The 18,876-nt window shown below is 43.5% G+C and overlaps 3 protein-coding genes across 13 annotated transcripts in view; 2 read left to right on the top strand and 1 right to left on the bottom strand.

Moving 5' to 3' along the window:
* FAM219A (family with sequence similarity 219 member A) overlaps nucleotides 1-11,796 on the bottom strand; it is an 85,323-nt gene extending 73,527 nt beyond the window's left edge. For 2 of the 3 annotated variants that reach the window (XM_054002484.1, XM_054002485.1), the window contains exon 1: nucleotides 11,712-11,783. In XM_054002484.1, the coding sequence (XP_053858459.1) occupies nucleotides 11,712-11,771 (60 nt within the window). In that variant the 5' untranslated portion in view covers nucleotides 11,772-11,783. Of the gene's footprint in view, nucleotides 1-11,711 lie in introns of all 3 variants that reach the window. The other variant, XM_054002487.1, reaches the window with a different exon arrangement.
* The window catches only part of DNAI1 (dynein axonemal intermediate chain 1), a 138,909-nt gene continuing 131,812 nt past the window's right edge, over nucleotides 11,780-18,876 (top strand). For 4 of the 6 annotated variants that reach the window (XM_054002477.1, XM_054002474.1, XM_054002478.1 and 1 more), the window contains exon 1: nucleotides 11,780-12,539. In XM_054002477.1, the coding sequence (XP_053858452.1) occupies nucleotides 12,192-12,539 (348 nt within the window). In that variant the 5' untranslated portion in view covers nucleotides 11,780-12,191. The remainder of the gene's footprint in view (nucleotides 12,540-18,876) is intronic. The other 2 variants (XM_054002475.1, XM_054002473.1) reach the window with 1 other exon arrangement.
* LOC128821433 (uncharacterized) lies at nucleotides 12,551-15,541 on the top strand. Of its 4 annotated transcripts, XM_054002481.1 has the most exons (3): nucleotides 12,551-13,036; nucleotides 14,214-14,309; nucleotides 15,424-15,541. In XM_054002481.1, exons 1-3 carry the CDS (start codon nucleotides 12,614-12,616, stop codon nucleotides 15,487-15,489), a joined length of 585 nt encoding a protein of 194 aa, XP_053858456.1. In that variant the 5' UTR covers nucleotides 12,551-12,613; the 3' UTR covers nucleotides 15,490-15,541. The 4 variants fall into 4 exon arrangements, with proteins under 4 accessions (XP_053858456.1, XP_053858458.1, XP_053858457.1 ...); XM_054002483.1 differs by lacking the exon at nucleotides 14,214-14,309 and having other exon boundaries at nucleotides 12,551-12,932; XM_054002482.1 differs by lacking the exon at nucleotides 14,214-14,309.

Genomic DNA, 18,876 nt, shown 5'->3' with positions numbered 1-18,876 from the left:
ATAAAAGCTCATATCTGACATTTCCCACTGTAGCACAGGGGAACTTCTTTTCTGCAGAAAGCATGAATTATAAATTCTGTAGCAACATAATCCAAATAAAATATTCTCCCATAACCAGATAATCACTTTATAATAATTCTTACATGCACAGCATGGATTATCTCAGCTATTTTCACAATCACTTTGCCCTAATTTTTGCAAGAAGTACAAGAAATTATTTTCACAGAACTGCTTTTGCAGTATGCTTTCTAAGGTACATCCACCAAAGGGTTTGGCTCTGCTGGAAATGATGAAAATAAGAAGTAGTATGACATTTTATTTCATCAGAGCAGCAGAGGAATGACTAATGTTTTGCAGAATTCTAGACTATATCTTCAAGTTTTGTATTAGCATCCTGAATGCTGTAAATGGCAACTCCTGCTGCTTAAATCTCAGAAGAGATGTGTCACAACATATTTTCAAGAAGAGCTGGACTTGCTCTAACTCATTGAACAATACCCTTTTCCCCCTAATTGAGGTGACCAAAACTGGAAGATGATCTGACTTTTGACACACACATTAACAGAAATGGAATCAGAAGCCAGCAGTTTCTCCTTGGCTTATCAACTGCCAAGAACCCAATGTGAAGTGCAGCTTTTACACGCTCCAGTGGGCTAGGTGACCTCCATCCTCAGAGCCTATGAACATGATGCTCCTGTTACTATTCTCAGAACTGCAATTCCCTTTTTCACCCCCTTAAATAAGATGAAATTAAGATTAGAGATCTAGACAGACCCACAGGCCCAAAAGAGATTGGTAGGGGCAGAGTGGAATGGGTAGGTCTTTCCCTGGACTACAACATAATTTTCCTGCAAGATCCTTTGAAGTTTTAGAATTCTAGGCTTAGAAAAGAAAGCTTTTTCTGCTGTTTTCATATCACATGGATCCTATGAAAGCCCTTTTACACACTTCCATTCCCATCCTATCCACATATCCCCTAGTTTTTCTCAAGGGATATCATGCTTGACTTTCTCTTGTTCCACATATATTCCAGAGACAGATGTCATGAGAAACAAGGTTCAGGTATGCTGCATTGCCTTGTGCTTTCAAAATAATTCCACATTCACTAGTACTAGGGCTCAATGCCACAACTAGAAAGGCACCAGATAATTTTGATGATGCAAGCTGTACTTATGCTAATCTACTTTGCCTCTGGAACAAAGATGTCCCACAGAAGCATCAGCGGAAGTGTTGCTGCAGAGGGGAGGCTGTGCAGTAAGAGCTGGTCCCTGTACTGAAACGGGAGCACTGCACATTTTTCTGCACACTTCAGGCCCTTGCTCCAAATAAGTGAAGTCTGGAAGGCTGAACCTGCCCTAGTTCAGTTCCATCACCATGACTGCCCCTTTCCGTGCACTGACTGACAAAGCAGTTACTGTACAATCTGTATGTGGTGCTCATCTGGAGAGTCTGCTCTGGCCATCACAGACAGTGTATTTTTCATTTGCATCACATGCATGTTGTTGGGAAAAAAGTAATGCTTTCATACAAATAAGTATATTGGTTTTAGACATGTCAGTCACAAGATTCTACCAGACAAAAGCTTTGCAATGCCATCTCTCGTTAGGAACATTCCTATTCATTTTTTCATTTCAATTAACAGCATGTACCCCATCCAATGCACACCTCCTTGCCTCCCTCTCCCATTTCTCAGGTCAGTCTACTCAAACAGCTCCTTTGATGTTCAGGTTCTGCAAAGTTCAGAAATTTAAAAATTTGTCTTTTATTACACATCAAGCTACTCACAACAATTGACAATGAAACAAGTTTGATATTAGAAATTAGGCCCTATAATCAAGTCACTATCAATGAGCATAAGACCATAAGAATAAAAATTATAGTACTTTCCTCTACTATGTTAAACACTACAGGTAAAAGCCTTTTTAATCAGAGATTTCTAACCAAGCACCCCCAGGCCCTTTCCTGCATTCAACCTTTAACCTGTATTGGTGATTATTCCTCAGCAGGTGCATGGCTCTACACTTTGCTGAACTTCATGATTTTGTTTACCTTCTCTTTACCTTCTCTTCTCTAACAGATATTAGACCTTCTGCTTCAACAAACTCCAAGAAATTGCTTTCCTAGAACTAGCTGGCTCAAAACATGGCAAGTCCCATCTGCTTCCCTTGCCCTATCATTAGTCTGCTGCAAGGCTGGTACATCAGCCAAAGAGTGAAACGGGAACAGTTCACTGTCTGGGGACATGACTTAAGCAATACTACCAAAAGAGCTTAGGCAAGTGTAAATTAATCTCTTCTGAATTTACAAATGTGGGTCTAACCAACAGGTCCTTTTCAATACTGCAATACACTGCCAATATGCTTTTCTGCAGGGACTGCAGTACTTCCTCACTTAAAGGGAAAAAGCAACAGTTTCTTAAGTCTGAGAACACCATCAGAGCTGAACACAGAAACTTAAAAAATGTCAAATTACCATAGTTAACTATGCAAAAAAAGTGAAATGATGAACTGATGAAGACACAAAAATAACTGCATTTAAGGCAGCTAAAAATGCTTGGTCCACCAGGTAAAAAAGACCTACTGGCAGACATCTGTAAGATATCTGTTTGAAAGGAAGGATCATGAGAGGCCACCACCAAAGCAGGCTATCTCATCTCAGCTAAAAAGCTCTTCCAATGCCTGTGGCAAACTTGCTGAAAAAACCAGAAACCACCATGCCCCAAATTCAGCAGGGAATAGGGAAGGAAGCAATAATTAGATCAGCATAAGCAACTCTGACATTGATGCAAGAACCAAGATTGGTTTTCACTTGGGGGCACACACAAACAAAAACATGAAACAAGAAATAACCTAGGTAAACATTTTGCTTGGATATGGGTGTACTAAATCACTAACTGACATTCCCATGCAATCAGTAAAATACACAAGAGAGAAATGATCATTAGACTATTGCTGCTCTGCCTGGCTTAGGAAAAGGATTTATTGGACTGAAGGCTGCAGAACCCATAAGATAGGTGCTCATATAAATGGCAGTTGGCTCAGAAAGGAAACTGAAAATGAACTAAGAAAAAGCAGTGTCAGACAAGCATGAGTCAAGACACAATACCATGTCCAAACAGGAACAATCCATCTCTGATGGTCCTGGATGCTGAACAAAACAGCAGCTCCTCAGAAAAGCTCTAACACAGACTATTCTGGAAGAATGCTGAGGAAGGAGCTGAGGTATGTTTGTTCTACCTGGTTCAGCACCGTACACAGAGTCTAAACAATGTGCTCTGGGTAGGAAGATGGTGCTGGGTTACAGGAGTCACTTGCTGGCCAGTTATTTGATAGCAAACAACTTTGTTATATGCAGTAGAAATTAGCAGGCTCAGGAAGAATTTAAATATGTTCTAGCAATGTAACTTGCTCACAGCAGAGGCTGCATCTCCAGTAGAGAGCTTGCCACTACAGCTGAAATACCCTTTTAAGATGAAACAAACAGTAATCGCCCTTTTCCCTTCTGTATAGGAAATAAGGTCTTACCCATCCTTAGAGAACCAGGGCTCTTCTCAACAAAAGCAATGTGAGCTACCTTCAGCTTTACTAAAAATACACTTTTCTCAGTCCACAAATAAGATGACTGCGGCTTACCTAGTAAAAGCAGTTGGGATGCAGCCCGAATACTATGCACGTATTTAGGAGAGCATTTCTTTGTAAAGTAGTTTCCTGATGTGATAAAACCTTGCTATCCTGTGAATTGGATGGATGTGTCCAAAAGTTGAGCAGATTTGCTAGCAATTACTCTTCAAAATTAAGCAAATTTCCACCTGCAATTTCACTCTCTCCGACTCAGTAATCCTCAAAGACAAAGCAATGGAGCAAATGCTTGCTTCCAACTCCTTACCACAAAATGGACCCCAATCCATTGCACAAGATGACACTCTAAAATTCAAAGAATAATGGTTCAGACTACAAAAGCTTTGAGCTGAAACGATGGATTTACTAGTGCCAAGTGCCTGCATCACTACAATGTCAACTTTATAGTGCCAGATACAGAACAATGTTGGGGAAACCTTATACTCAAAATGGCACAAGACCTCACTGAAGATATATGGCATATGTGAGTGTGAGGGGAAAGTGCAGACACATTTCTACAGACTGCCTATGGAAAGTCACAAATAATTGATCTACATAGAAGCTGAAAGGCAACTACTCCAGCCAAGATCTTAAAATGTCTAGAAAAAACAGGCACACCATCATCACTGACTGACTAGAAGTCCTGCCAATAGCCAGCTTTTAATCCTCTAGCCCACAGATCAAACTGGTGATGGGGTCTCCTCCTCTATTTTTATCAAGTTCAGGCTTCAATTTCACCAAAAGTAAAACATACCTCCAGACAGGTCACAGCCCTGTTGGTAAGCTGAGGACTTTCCTGGACTGAAGGCTTGCAAAAATTAAGGCATGCCTTGTTCTCCTCTCACACCCTGGAATTTTCCTCATCTTGTCTCTTTACACACCTGCCACTACCTACTGGCAGAGAGAGGATACAGCTACACCAGTAGCAGAAATTGCTGTCTGAGTAAGTATTAACATCACACTACAGATAACAAGCTCTTGGGAATGATGGTAGAATCCCAAGAGTGGACTGTGCAGATTTAATTGTTCATAGAGTTCACTGCCCCCTTTTAAATACCTTTCTTCACTCAGAAGGATATTTCCAAATATGACTGACAGAACAACTGTAGTCAGAACTTGTACAAAGAAGCAGAGAAGAAGGAGCAATGCTCCTGCAGAGACAGTGCCAGCCAGAACATGCTCCAATATCCTGACAGGTTATCCTCCAGATACAACAGCACATCCCTCACAGCTTCCTTTGGGAGCATGTGGTGGATCACTGCTGGAGTTTCAGCCTGGCCTGGGGTGGTAACAAAAATGCTCCTGTACCTCTGCACCTCAGGCCTGACATGGGACAGGGAAGTGACAGGACAGAATCCCAATTAACTGAAGTACTCAGGGAGGCAGTCTCTAGGCCACTGCTACAGATGACATGACAGCACGTTAAAAAAGCTTGTGTAACTAAAAGCAGCACTAGCTGAAATAATTTTTTTCAGGACCTGCAGTCCTGCAACATTACAAATCTCATGTACTGTAAGCATTTACAAAACATGTAGCTGTGTAACCCCTGGGCTACATTACAATGAATATATATAAGGATGACATTTTCATTTTAGAAGCTTTTTCCTTCTAGAAAAAACAAGGGATTTTTGTACCTGCACTATAGACCTACTGTTATATTAACATACTATTTATAAGCCCTACTGGTATAGCATTTCTTTTTGCTTTAGTTACTTTTGGTTTTCTGTTCTTCAGTTTTTCCTCCTTTTATGGCAAGATCTTAGCATGCAGCACAACTTTCTTAAGGTGAGATAGGCAGTATTTTGCAGAAATAAATGCAGATTTTATAAGCATGCTGAGCACTCATACTTTCTACTGACTAAAATTACAGTTTTTAAAAAATACTAAGTATCTGGTAGATAATATAATTTATTTTTATTCTCATCTGATGTTAAAAACCAAAGCCGCACAGAAATGCATCTTCTGTACCTTCAAAATTTCTGAAGATTTTACACTTTCAGGACTGGTGCAGATTTGGCATCTCAGCTGAAGAGCCAGCAGTATCACTATAGGATTTGGCTGAACAAAATCCTTAGTTTGGCTGTAATCATTATAACTAGAGCTACCAGCCTGAGGCCCCTGCTGGCAAGGAACCAGGCTAGGCACAATGATTCAGACTGAGATACAGGAACCACCAGCCCAATTTCTCTTGAAAGAGCTCAGCTCATGTGGGCTGAAAACCAGGAAACTGAAATACTGCGTTCCTGCTGTTTTCAGAAGGTGAGCCAAAGTCTTAGAAGTTTGTGTTAAAGCTCCACTGAAGCTGCTGCACTTCAACAGGTGTGTTCTTGGGAAAAGTGGTACTGATGCCATATAAGCAAAAGCTTATATGTCTTATATATATAAAAGTCTTTTACTCTACTTTTATTTTTGTGCTAAGAACAGGAACTGCCTGTGTTGGTCTATGGGAGTAACGTGTGATCCAGCACTGCCACCTGTCAGTCTGCCATCACATGCCAGCCAGGGCTTGGTGCATGCTAGAGACACAGGCTTGGGAGGCATCCATGTTCCAACAGACTCAAGGTACAACTCACTGCACTGTGCTCAGTATGTTTCATTTTAACAAAAATTCTAAGGGTTTGGCAAGAGTTTAGGTAACAGTCCCAAAACACAGATTTAAAAATCACAGGGAAAGTGTGCAGTGAGACTCCAATGCTGAAGAAAAGATGGCTCTACACACAACTACAGGGTCAGCCATTCTTACTTCAAAGGAAATTTTACTTCTTTTTTGTCTGCAGAATCCTCATTGTTCAAGTTTCCCTTCATCTCTCTCTCCCTTTAATATCTACCACTGTAATAAGAATTTTATATTAGGAAACCTTCCCAGCAAAAAACTTGTGAGAAAACAAATCATCATAACAAATGCATCACCACCAACAGACCAGGAAAAAGTGACTAGTTGGAAGTTAAGGCATCAAATACCAACTCCATCAGCCAAGAGAGCTATCGACCAAATATAAGTGTCCCAGAAATAATGAATTTCAGGCCTCATCACATCCCTGGAGACCCTGAATTGATTTTATCTGGAAATAACCCACTACCCAGCAGCTAAGGCAGAAAAACCTTTCTGTGAGTAGAGAAGGATCACAACAGGTCGAGTTGGAAATGAACAGAATCTAAGCAGAACAGAGTTCCTGCAGTTGAGCTTGCATGATGTTGAGAAGGATGATGTGACACTAAATATTAGGAATAAAAACAAAAAACCCTGTAGATTAGTTTATATTCATTTGAAAAGGCAGACATTTTTAGGATGGAAGCCAAATGTGACCAATATACAAGAATAGAAATGTGAATAAGAACAAATAATTCCATTTTCATGGACTGGCATGACTTGAATGTGACCAAGTGCCAGTTACCAGCCTGTCTTCTCTTCCAGGATGAAAATGTACAGCACTGTACCACAACATCAAAATATGCAATGTGCAATATGCAAAGTGCAATGTGTTTCTTCAAGATTTAAAACACTGGGCCTCATCCCATCTGACAATTCAATGATGTTTAACCAGTTTAAACCAGATTGCCAGGTACTGTATGCCACCTTGTCCATCTGTACATAGCAACTCTGTCTCATTAAGTCTTGTGCTGAACCTCTCCTTTGGGTTTGCATCAGTTACCCAGCAGTTCTCAAAACACATTTGTAGAGGTCACACAGAGTCAAGCTAGCTTGCCTGACTTCACAATACTTAGCCAAACAAGCTGGAAAGAGGAAGAAAATGACTACCCACTTCATTAATTTCCCATCACTGCATCCAATGTGAAGCATTGGAGGGCACACATGACAGACCTGGCCAACATGCAACCTGTAGGCCAAACACCTCTCAGCTCTGTAACAAAATCCCTACCTGACTTGTTATTAGGGAAATGTTAGAGAGACATACAGCAACCAGAGGTTCTGGTAGGCTTTGTCCAGCCTGTACTAGTTGGGTGCTGCCCTTAGCCTTGCAATGGGAAGCCAACACAGATCTAGGTGGGAAAAGGCTGTCAAAGAGACAATGTTCCCCAACCAGACACATTTAAGCTTTAAAGAACTTAGTTTTGCAAAAAGCCATGTCAGGTTATCTGTCCCTGCTCTGTAAATAAAATACTGGTTATTGTCAGGATGTACTGTCAGTAGACACCAGACATCAGTACACTATCACCCCTGACAGACCAATTTATTAGATCAATAAATAGTGCAAGTGTCAGCGGCAGGTCTGGAGGGTGGAAGGGTTCAGAAAGGTTTCACACTGCATTCTAAGAAAGGTATAGCAGCCACATGCCAAAGAGAAGCCAATCTTTTAATTTTGAAGATGGGCAGACCAGGAGACATGTCAGATGGTTTCCAGGCAGATCAGCAGCAGTTGTCTTGGAGTTCAGTATAAAGACATCAAAAGCTAAGATGACACTTTATCCATGCAGATGAACAGACATTCAAAAAGCATGCATGCTGGTCAACAACACAAAGTTCAGGATTTTGAGCAAACCCTAGCTTCACAAACCTCATTTCAGGACCTGTAACACACTGGCCAGCACTCAGAGGGAACCGTGCTTTCCTGGGACACCCTGTTCCTGTTGGAACAGGATGAAAAAATATTTCATCTAGTGTATACTCTATAAATCAAGCAATAGACCTTCTTTGTTTGCTTTTAGCAGGGAATAATGTTTAGAAACATTTATTTTTATATATAGCTTCAGTGGCAAGTCACTTTTAGGTAGCATGTGAAAAACAAACTTTTAGGTAGCATGTGAAAAACAAATGTTTACTTCAGCTTTCTGGATGTGGAAAAGAGTGACAGATGCATCTCTCCCTGAGACCATTGGAACTGAAAGCTTTTAAACTGGGAAGAAAACAGTAAATCCTGAGATTATAATGTTATTCTGTACTTTTGTGCTGATTTTGACAGGGATAAAGTTAATTTTCTTCACAACAGCTACTATGGGGCTGTTTGTGTACTATGGGTTTGTGCTGAAAACAGTATTGATAACACAGGGATGTTTTGGTTATTTCTGGGCAGCATTTGCAGAATCAAGGCCTTTTCTGTTTCTCACCCCACCCCACCCCACCAACCAGGAGCCTGGGGGTGCACAAGAGGTTGCACAGGCACACGGATTGGACAGCTGACCCTAGCTGACCACAGAGATATTCCATACCATATGCTCAACATATAAAGCTAGGAAGAAAAAGGACAAGGGGGGATGTTGGGAATGATGGTATTCATCTTCCCAAGTATTCATCAGGTGTAATGGAGCCCTCCCTTTTTCTCTGGGCATGGCTGAACACCTGCCTGCCCAAAGGAAATGGTGGATGAATTCCTTGTTTTGCTTTGCTTGTGTGCATGGTTTTAGCTTTACTTATTAAACTGCCTTCATCTCAACCCACAAGTTTTCTCACTTTTACTTGTCTGATTCTTTCCCCCATCCTGATGTGGGAGGGAACTGAGCAAGTGGCTGTGAGTGATTTATTTGTTAACTGTGTTTAAACCGCAACCTTAAAAGTACAGAATGGGAGGGAAAATGACAGACACATGGTAATTGTAATGGCACAAAGCAGTAGTATTGGCCAGAACTGCAGCACCCAAACAAATTAATATGATAAATCCCAGACTTGCAAGGATTCTTGCAAGTCCCTATCTGCAAAGTACAGACCAGGAACCACAAAGCAGAGGAAACCACCAGAAATGTTGTACCACACTTGCTACATCCCACTTCTGAGACCATTGTCAACATTTCCATGCCTGTGGAAAAATCCTATACACCCAGTCACAAAAATTGTGCGTGTAGACCTCCAAACACTCAAGACCCCCAAAACCACAAGGTTTCATTATGAGCTCCAGTAGTTACAAAAGAACTGAAGCCCTGAAGCACAGATTCAGAGTATTTTTTAAATGCAAAGTGTTAAAGCTCTTTGTGAAAATTTTCTAATTCTTCCATGTTGAAGGAAACTGTTTCCCATGTTTACTATCACTGCTGCACAATCCACCATCATATCTCGAGAAAACTGGGTTGGACCAGAGAAGCTGTTTGGATTCTGCCTGGTTCATGTCTATGCAAACATGCATGTATCTGCAAATTCCACTCTTCCACTATTACAGAGTTTCTAGAAAACACTTAGGAGTATTGTTTTGTCTGGCAACAGCTTTTTCAAACTTGCTACTTTGACTACTATGCCTGCAGTAAAACAAATAAAGACGGCCATTCTTGATACATTTGTTGAAATCACCTATATGAAAACACCAACAATAAGTTGGGAATGCAACAAGCCCATATCAGCTTGTATGGACAGTTTTTTGCCCTACCACAAAGGTTTGAAGCCAAAAAAAAACAACCAACAAAAAACAAACCAAAACAAAAATAACCAACCCCAGAATGCAACACAAACATTCACACAGTAAGAGAAATATTTTTCTTGCCACTGAGGGATTATTTGAGTCTGTAGACCTTGACAAAGAGCTGTTCTGTTCACAAGACGTTTATGGTGCACTCAACTTCTTACAAACACTAACTGCAACAAGGAACTGAGGTTGTGTTTACATCAACTATAAATAACATATGGTTTGATATATTAGAAATCTCAGAAGTGCTTCAGTGCTAGCACATACCTGGCAACAACCTATCCTCACCTGCTGCCAAAAGGAACTATGCAAGTATTTCATTGAAGTTCTTTCCACCTTCCCAAACAATTCATATGCCTGTCTCACACAATCAGATGCCAAGGTGGGAATTGCTTACTTCAGGTGCCAAAAGGAATCAACACCTTGAGCAAGTGAGCTCGTTGTCCAGCTTTCACTTTAATGCCAAGAAGAACTGCATTTCAACAGGTCCCAGGTTACTAATAACACACCTCCAGGCAGGAACACGGGAGTAAGGGGAGGGGAACACACAAGAAAACCTCCTCCAGGTAGAAAACAGAAATGGGCAAACACATTCCAGAGTTCTGTGGTAGGGAGATGGGGCACAACATATACACAAATAAACCTTTGGCATTGGAGCAATGCAGCTACAAGCTCATAAGTCTTGCGCTACTTGATGATGGTCTAGCATCTCCCCTGGCTGCCAGCCAGCTGGCCTTCCTTCAAAACTGATTTCAAAAGCTATCAAAAGCCCAGGACCACTCTACCTGCTCACTTACACATTTGCAAAGTCCTGTGAGCCTGCAGACTTCCTTCTCTGAAAGATTCCCCAGGGTACCATGTAGTAGTGCAACCATTATGTCAGGCTCTTCAGAGCTCATTAATTGAGTATAATTGCGTCTACGACGTGAAAAAACATCCGGATACGAAAAGCACATGCTGTGGCATGGCATCAAACCCTCACAGATTGCTTTCCTTACACAAATAATTTAATATGAGCATAGCTACTTTGACAGAGATGTTTCTTTGCAGAACACCTGGACTTTACACAAGATGAGCATCTCCTTACTGCAGCTTAGTGTCGACAGTAGGCTATAAAACCATCCTCGGAGAAAGTCCTGCGGCTTCACAGCGCCTGTAACTTCACACCCACCCCGTGCAGCTCTGCTATCCCCGGGGAGCATCACTCCCCGCAGCTCCCAGCCCGGGATGAGCACAAACACCGCCCGATTCCTCCACAGACCTCACCTATCCGGTAGAAGTCAATTAAAAACCCAACCGTCCTCAGCGCCTACAACCGGGCTCCCCAGTCCCTCCGCCGCTTCCCCCTCATCCCCGGGCCATTCCCGTGCCCGGCGGCGGGAGATCAGCCCGGGATGCTCCGGGAGAAGCAGCGTTTCCATTGCGGCAGGAGCGGAGCCGCCCGCCTGCCCCCGCCCGCTTCTGCTACAGACGGCGCTCGGGGACACACCGCGGGGGGAGGAGGACGAGAAGGAGGAGAAGAGGCGTGGGGGGGGGATAAGGGCAGGCCAAGAGGATGGCCCGGGATGACACAGCAGCGGCCCCGGGCCCGCCGGGGATGGCGGCAGCGCCCACGATACCCCGTTATATAACGGCGGCACCGCCGCGCCCACAGCGCCGACACCCGAGGGCGTGTGCGCGACCCCCTCGGCACCGGGATCATTTCAACCCGGGCACAGCGCGGCTCCGCCCGCCCGCCCCTCACCAGCGGCTGCATCTCGGCGCGCACGGCGGGCACCTGGAACCGGTCTATCTCCTCCATCATCTTGGCGGCGGCGGCGAGCGGAGCACGGGGAGCAGGGCGGGCGGGCGCGGGCGGCTCCTCAGGCGCCGAGAGGGCACGGCGACGGCGACAATGACAACGGCAGCGGCTGCGGCTGCCTCATCGCCACCGCCGCCGCCGTGACTCAGCCGCGCCGCTTCCGGGTCCGGCCGCCGGCCCGCCCCTTCTGAATATTCATGAAAGGCGGGGCCACTGGCCCTCTCTCGGGGACCGGATGCTGGGTTCCGCTGCCCCGCCCTTCTGAATATTCATGAGGGGCGGGAGCGCTGTCGTCGGTGACCGAGCGGTGGTCTCCCTGCGGCCCCGCTTTCTTTTGAATAGTCATTCGAGGGCACGACCGCTGCAACCAGTTTCGTGCCCGGTCACTCCGTTCCCCGAGGCCTGCCCCGTCATTGAATATTTATGAACCGGGAGGGCTCGAGGCTGCGGTCACCAGGTCGAGGCCCAGCTGCTCCGCTTCCAGTGGCCCCGCCCTATTTGAATATTCATCAAGGGGCGGGGTCCGTCGTCGCTCTCGCTGGGCTGCGGTGCTCTTTTTGCAGCGGCAGCTGGGATGTACCATTTCCTCTCGAGGGGAGAGCGAGGGGGTTGGGGGAATGGCCGGGTCCATTTGCCGCTTCCGGCGCGTTGCCGTGGCTGCTGCCAAAAACTTCCGGCGTGCCGGGTGGGCGCGGGATTGCAGCGAGGGCTGTCCGCTGGCAGCAGAGAGGGACGGCGATGCCTCCCAAGGCGGCCGACAAGCGCCGGCAGGTAAGGGCTTGCCGCACTCCCGTGGTGGCAGTGCCATGGTGGCGTCACCACACGCGCCATGACGTCACACCCGAATGGCGGCCTCTGCGTCACTGCGGCGCCTCGCAGGAGTTGGCGGCCCACCAGAAGGAAGGTCGCTGTGCAGCCCCGGTGTGACCCTGTTACCCCCGGCTCCTTCTCTGAGCTCTATCCCAGGTGTGACATCGGCGGTGACGTCACCGTTACCCAAACCGCCACCGGTGACGTCACTGCATGCAGCACAGATCTTTCCCTCCGGGTTCACAGAACCACAGAGGGATCATCAGGGCTGGAAGGGATCCCTGGAGATCACTCAGTCCAACCCCCCTGCCAAGGCAGGGTCACCTGGAGCAGGTGACACAGGAACGCATCCAGGTGGGGTTGGAATGTCTCCAGAGAGGGAAATTCTACAACCTCCCTGCACAGCTGTTCCAGTGCTCTGCCACCCTCAGTGTAAAGAAGTTCTTCCTCAAGTGGAGGTGGAGTTTCTTGTGTTTTAGTTTATGGACACTGCTGCTTGTCCTGTCTCTGGGTACCACTGAAAAGAGTCTGGCACCATCTCCTTGTCACCCATCTTTGATCTATTTATGTGCATTAATGAAATCCCCTCTCAGTCTTCTCCAGATTGAACGGGGCCAGCAGTGCATGAGGACATGCAATGTCTCCTCATAAAAGAGATGTTTCAGACCCCAGATCATCCTTGTAGCCTCTGCTGGACCCTCTCCAGTAGTTCCTTGTTTTCCTTGTGCTGAGGGGCCCAGAAGGAGACAGAGCACTCCAGATGTGCCCTCACCAGGGCTGAGTAGAGGGGCAGGATCACCTCCCTTGATCGGCTGGCCACCTGATGCACCACAGGATATCACTGGCAGCACGGGCACACTGTGGACTCACAGTCACCTTGTCACCTGCCAATACACCCGAGTCCTACTAAGCAGAGCTGAGGGGTGGAAGTGATAGCTCAGGTTGCCCCACAGAGCTGTAACCCACAGGGCTGGGTGTGGCAGTGGAGTCAGCACAGCCCCTCTTGGACTTGTTGAGTCCTGGCTGCATCATATTGTGTCATGCTGTCCCTTCAGCTGCCCGTGATACCCTGAGAGTTCTGTGGCATTACACAGCTGTTCAAACCAGCCTGTCCCAAAGCTGCAGCACCCCTCTGTCACCGTCCTGTTCAGTCCTCAGACATTGTCAAGCCATTTCATCACACTTCTAGTATGCAACACTCCTTCCAAAGCAGGTTCTAATGTGCTCAAGGTATCTCCAGCCTGCCCAAGGATCTTCCAGAGACCCTGAGAACACAGGATAAAATCCTTTTCCTTAAAAAAAAAAAAAATAATTCTTAGTTATACCCAGCTGTGAGTTTTGTCTCTTTGCTTTTGCATTGCTATTTGGTCTTTGCTCAGCTCAAGCAATGAAGAGGAGTCATTTGCTACCCTTCCTGGCCCTAAGCCTAGTCTGCTGTGGGGTCTCTGTCTGTGAGACCTCATTGTAACCCTTTGGGCTCTGTGTAGACATGTCTGCGTGCATCCTCTTTTAGGATGAAAAACTCAGATTGATTTGAGTAATTCCTGCATCTTTTCTGCTACTGCAGTATCAAAGTGTTTAATTTAAAAGCAGATGATGGCCTGGCTGATAAAACCATTTTGTTAACATGTTTAGATCAATCCCAACACGCTTGATGTTAGACTTGGTGGGAGGAGGGTTAGCAGGCGTGTAAGCAAGAGTGAGAGGATCACTGACATTCCTAATTCCCTAGTAAGTACTAATAAGTACCAATATACACAGGGCTTTATAATGTTTTCAAAGGGCAAAAACTCAGAATCAAAACTCACATCCAGTCCTAGATAATAAAGATGTTTATGCTAAAATTGTAAAAACCCCATTAATAATGATGCATACTAAACTAGGGATGAAATGCTTGCTCTGAATTTCAGTTTATTTTATTTTCAGAATTTTCACATAAATATTTTAAATAATTTTCTGTAGCCATTATCTCAATACTCTGAAATGGAGAGACTTCAATTGACATGTTGTTTGAAAAACTTAATGTGCTGTGCAGGCATTCCTTTTCTTTTAAAGCTCTTGAAACATCATGAACTGTTTAAACTCTGAGGATGTTTGGCTTTTCACATAACTTTCATCACAATAACTTAAAAAGCAATAATTTTAACTTGTCCTTTATTACATTTCCCATATTTCCCTTGAGCTTGTTAAATCTGATTTCTGTTTCACATCATTTTATCTGCTAGAATATTGTCACAGTGGAGGAATTTTGTGGTTGACTGGCCCTGAATCCGGAGGCTTTTGCCTCATTTTCCTTGACTCACAGTACAGATACATCTCAGTGGCTTTGGGAGTGTGGGGCGTGAATGCCTTTGCACTACTCGCTGCCCAGCCAGGGCCTGATGTTTGATATCTACTTGGCCATAGTGGCCACTGTAAAACTAATTGGTGGATCAAGGTTTAGATTCCAATTATTGACAAGAATTCTTCTGTAGTATTATGCTCTTTTCCCCTGTCCTTGTGCTTTTTATTCCTCTAGTTTTTATATATTGCTTTATTCTGCTCTGCCTCTTAGGTTTTTCACTGCTGACTGCTTTCACTTTAGAAATTTTCTTCCTGAGATTGTTCTCAAAGCTGGGTGTAAGGTGTACTTACCTGTACACCTGTTCCATTTTACCATATATCACTTCCAGCTCCTCCTCTGCTTTCATGACTCCATGTTCTTCTCATACTTTGTAATAAATCTTGGTTTTTTTCTTCTTCTCCTTATGTGTGGGTTGTGTGCTCTTCTGTGTCTGTCTTGTATCTACATTCTCCTCTAACATCAGTTTCTTGCTTTATTTCACTCCTTTTTTTCTTTATCCAGATGATTTCTGCCTCCAGCTCAGTCTCCAGTCACCTGATGGGTGAAGATATGTCAAAGCTGCACTGATCATAAGAATTAAAGTCTGTGGTGTTCCAGATGAATTACTTGACTTGACCAAGTCAAATTTATAAATGCCTGTAGGCTTTCATATGTTTCTGTACACTAATAAGAAATTCTAGTATTTCAATGTTCAAAGTCTTAAAATAGTGCTGTATGTCTGGATCTTTGTGCTTCCAATGCAGCTTTGGAAATAACACCTATGTATGTTCTGTATGTCAATAACACCATTCCTTTCATATCTGAAATATGTTATGTACAATTGATCTCAACAGCTTTTTGTAGGGATGTGGAATTCTGGAAAGGCCTAAGCCAACTTTCCTGCATCAGAATGAAGGGAATGAGTGCATCAGATTCTCAGCTTTCCTGAAAAAAGAGGTCTTGAGCATGGCAAGCAGGACACTCGGAAGTGTAGTGTTAACAGCAGAGATGTGTGGCATGTGCATGGAAATGCAGAAAGTGTTGGGGCAGGTAACAGGACCCTGTGGGTCTTGTGTCAGTCCTGTGTGTGGTTCCGGGTGATGACAGAAAGTGGCCAGTGATTTTGAGATTGTTATTTTGAACATGTTTGACAGGTGTTTGTTTCAGATTTCCATGCCTTTGCTATGTAGCTCCAGGAAAATCCTTGAGTCAGCTGTGTTGAGCACCCTGTGCTAATGTGTACCTCTGTGGCTGCACCCACCTCAAGGAGAAGCAAGATCTCATTATGGTTCCTTAGAAGACCTTGCATACATTTAGCATTTAAAATACAGAACCAGACTCTTCAGTCTTATGAGTTAGGGTTAACCCCACTGCAGGAACAGATCACTTAAGCAGTGTTAAGAAAGGGTCTGAATTAGGACAGAGAGGCATTTCTTGTTACCCTTGTGGTCTTGCACACCCACTGACATTAAAACAGCTTCTTTGCTGTTCAGAAAGTCATAAAAGAAACAAATAGACCTCTTCCCCAAATACAGAAAACAATGAGACACAGTTTACTTTTTTGTAATTTTTTTATTTTCTATTTTTTTATTCCCCTGAGAAGGCTTTTAAGGTGCTTACTTCTTATACATGCATTAAAATATCCATGGAGTATAAAACAAACATTCCATTTAATGTTGCTCAGAAAGCATTGTAGAATGTATTGGCAAATAGCTCTTAAATTGGCATCCCTAGTGTGTGCAAATAAATATCTTCTACAGGGCAAGCTGGATGTGACTTTGTTTCCATGCTGTGATTTCTTGCTCCTTGTGCCAACTGGTGGTTTACTATGGAGTTTGCTAATACTCAAAACGTGAATAAAAAGCTAGCAGGAAACTTACAAAATTGTTTTACAGAAGTGCCAGGCTTAGCGCTCATAATGTCTCTACCTCTTTCTTTCAGAATCCAACAAGCACATTACTACCTTACAAGTACACTATATTTTTCCCCACAATTCTAGTTAATCTCTGTGCTGTGCTGTAGAGGAAGTGGAAATGACTGTCTCTGCTCAGGAAGATGAACTAAACTTAATAGGAGCATTCCGTGATTGCTCAGCCTTGTAGCCTAATTGTATTATGGTGACAACTAGCATGGGGAGCAGAAAGACTGCAGGAATGTCTCTTTAATGATATTTTAAAAAATATAGTCTGGGTTTGTCATTTGTCCTCATGAGTGTTTCATTAATATGTAATCAGTTTTCAGCTCTTGGAAAATTTGCTTAATATGAATTGACACTTCAGCTTGTCAGAGTGACCAGCTGCATCATCCCTGCTATTGAGTTCTCTGTTATTTTAGGCTGAATCTCTGAGTCCAGGTCTACTTATGCTTTAAGCATAAGGAGAAATTTTACATTTCTCAAGGAGTCACTGAATAGTGGTGTCTGGCTCCTCACCATACAGTGACCCATTACAAGAGCTAGTCTAAAAGGGGCAGTTTAATCCAGCAGTAAGGGAGAAAGATGTACCAGTCATCTGTGTAAGGCTGTAGTGACAGCCCTTATCCTGGATGGCAGCACAGTACATGTGGTAGCAATCATTGCATCTCCTGATTGGATAGACAGGGCTGGCCTTGGAACTGAACCTGAGGAATAGGCAAATTTTTCCAGGAGGATTTCTGTGCTCACCAATTCAGGATTCAACCTGGTTTTAAATGAACACTGTCTCTTGAGATTAAATCTCTACTTCCTAGGTTACCAGGATGATTTAGTTATCACCAGAATTGCCACAGACAAGTCAGAGAATTTGTGCAGCAAATGACAAAATAATTGAAAAGCAGGGCTCTAGAAAAAGCAGTTCAGAAGGAAACAGAAGTGGAAAAAACTTCAGAGCTTTTGATATTCAGTCAAGAATACTGAATAGCAGTAGGTACTGATAGTCCTGTCTGTTTTGTATAAATTCAATTAATGAGTCTTTGATCAGCAATTAGTGACTGTCATGTCACCAGTAAAAGGGAAAGCAATGTGAAAAAAAAATGTGGATAGAGTAAACAAGAAGAACAAGACCTGAATGTATGGTTGAGTGCGATTTTTTTATTTTCTTCATTGCAGGGTAATCTGGTAACATTACTAGGGAGTTGAAGGCAAAACTTCTATTAAACATTGCAAGTCTTTGATGGTTGCCCTCACTATCTTTTTCTTTTAGGATGCAGAAATATTATACCTCTTATGAAATGCCAGCCTGGTAGGGCTTTCTTTTAAAACTTCTTTTTCATTTACAGCACTGGTCTTTAAAAGTCACCAGTAGTTTATTCTTATTTTTGTTTTCCTATTTTATGACTACTATATATTTAATTTAATTTGTGACATGCTACCCAAAATACAATTGTAAATGCTTGTTGGATAGCTGAGCAGCAGGAAGACTCCCTGCTGAAAGACTTGATTTTGCAGCTATTTGTACGTCTTGGTGGCTTGTCTGCGATAGAGGGAGCTGTGAGAAGGGAAAGGAATATTAAATGGCATTTAAAACATCACTTGTCATCTGTCTCCTCTTTTCATTTTTATTGTCCTGTTGGATTATGGTATCTTTGCTGTAGTCTATAGTCAATTTGTCTTGTAGCATAGGAGATGTCTGGCCCAGGGAAGAATTCCTTGGTGCTTCTATAACACACACCCTGGAAGAAAGATCCAGAAAGAAACAGTAACTTGGGTTTTCTGTAGCCTTCATTTAAGTACTGTGGCTGTTACGGGCTTCTAATGTCTTTTTGCAGTTGGAAGTGTGGCAATCTGTTAATTTATTCAATGTAAGATAGTCATCAGAGTAAAGCATGATTAGCCTCCATTAATTCTGACTCTGGCATTTTTCTCTGGAGCACTTGAGTATCTCCCGGCGTGGTCAGAGTCACGATGGTGATCTGAAGGTGAGAAGAGAAGCTCCTTAATGCCTCCTGCCTGTTTCTTAGTTCCCTAGCAACCATGTCTGCTTTTTTTTTTTCCTAATA

Source organism: Vidua macroura, chromosome Z (genome assembly GCF_024509145.1).
Source record: "Vidua macroura isolate BioBank_ID:100142 chromosome Z, ASM2450914v1, whole genome shotgun sequence".
NCBI classification, from domain to species: Eukaryota; Metazoa; Chordata; class Aves; order Passeriformes; family Viduidae; genus Vidua; species Vidua macroura.
The sequence above is the reverse complement of the archived record's forward strand: the minus strand, read 5'-3'. Positions and strand labels throughout refer to the sequence as shown.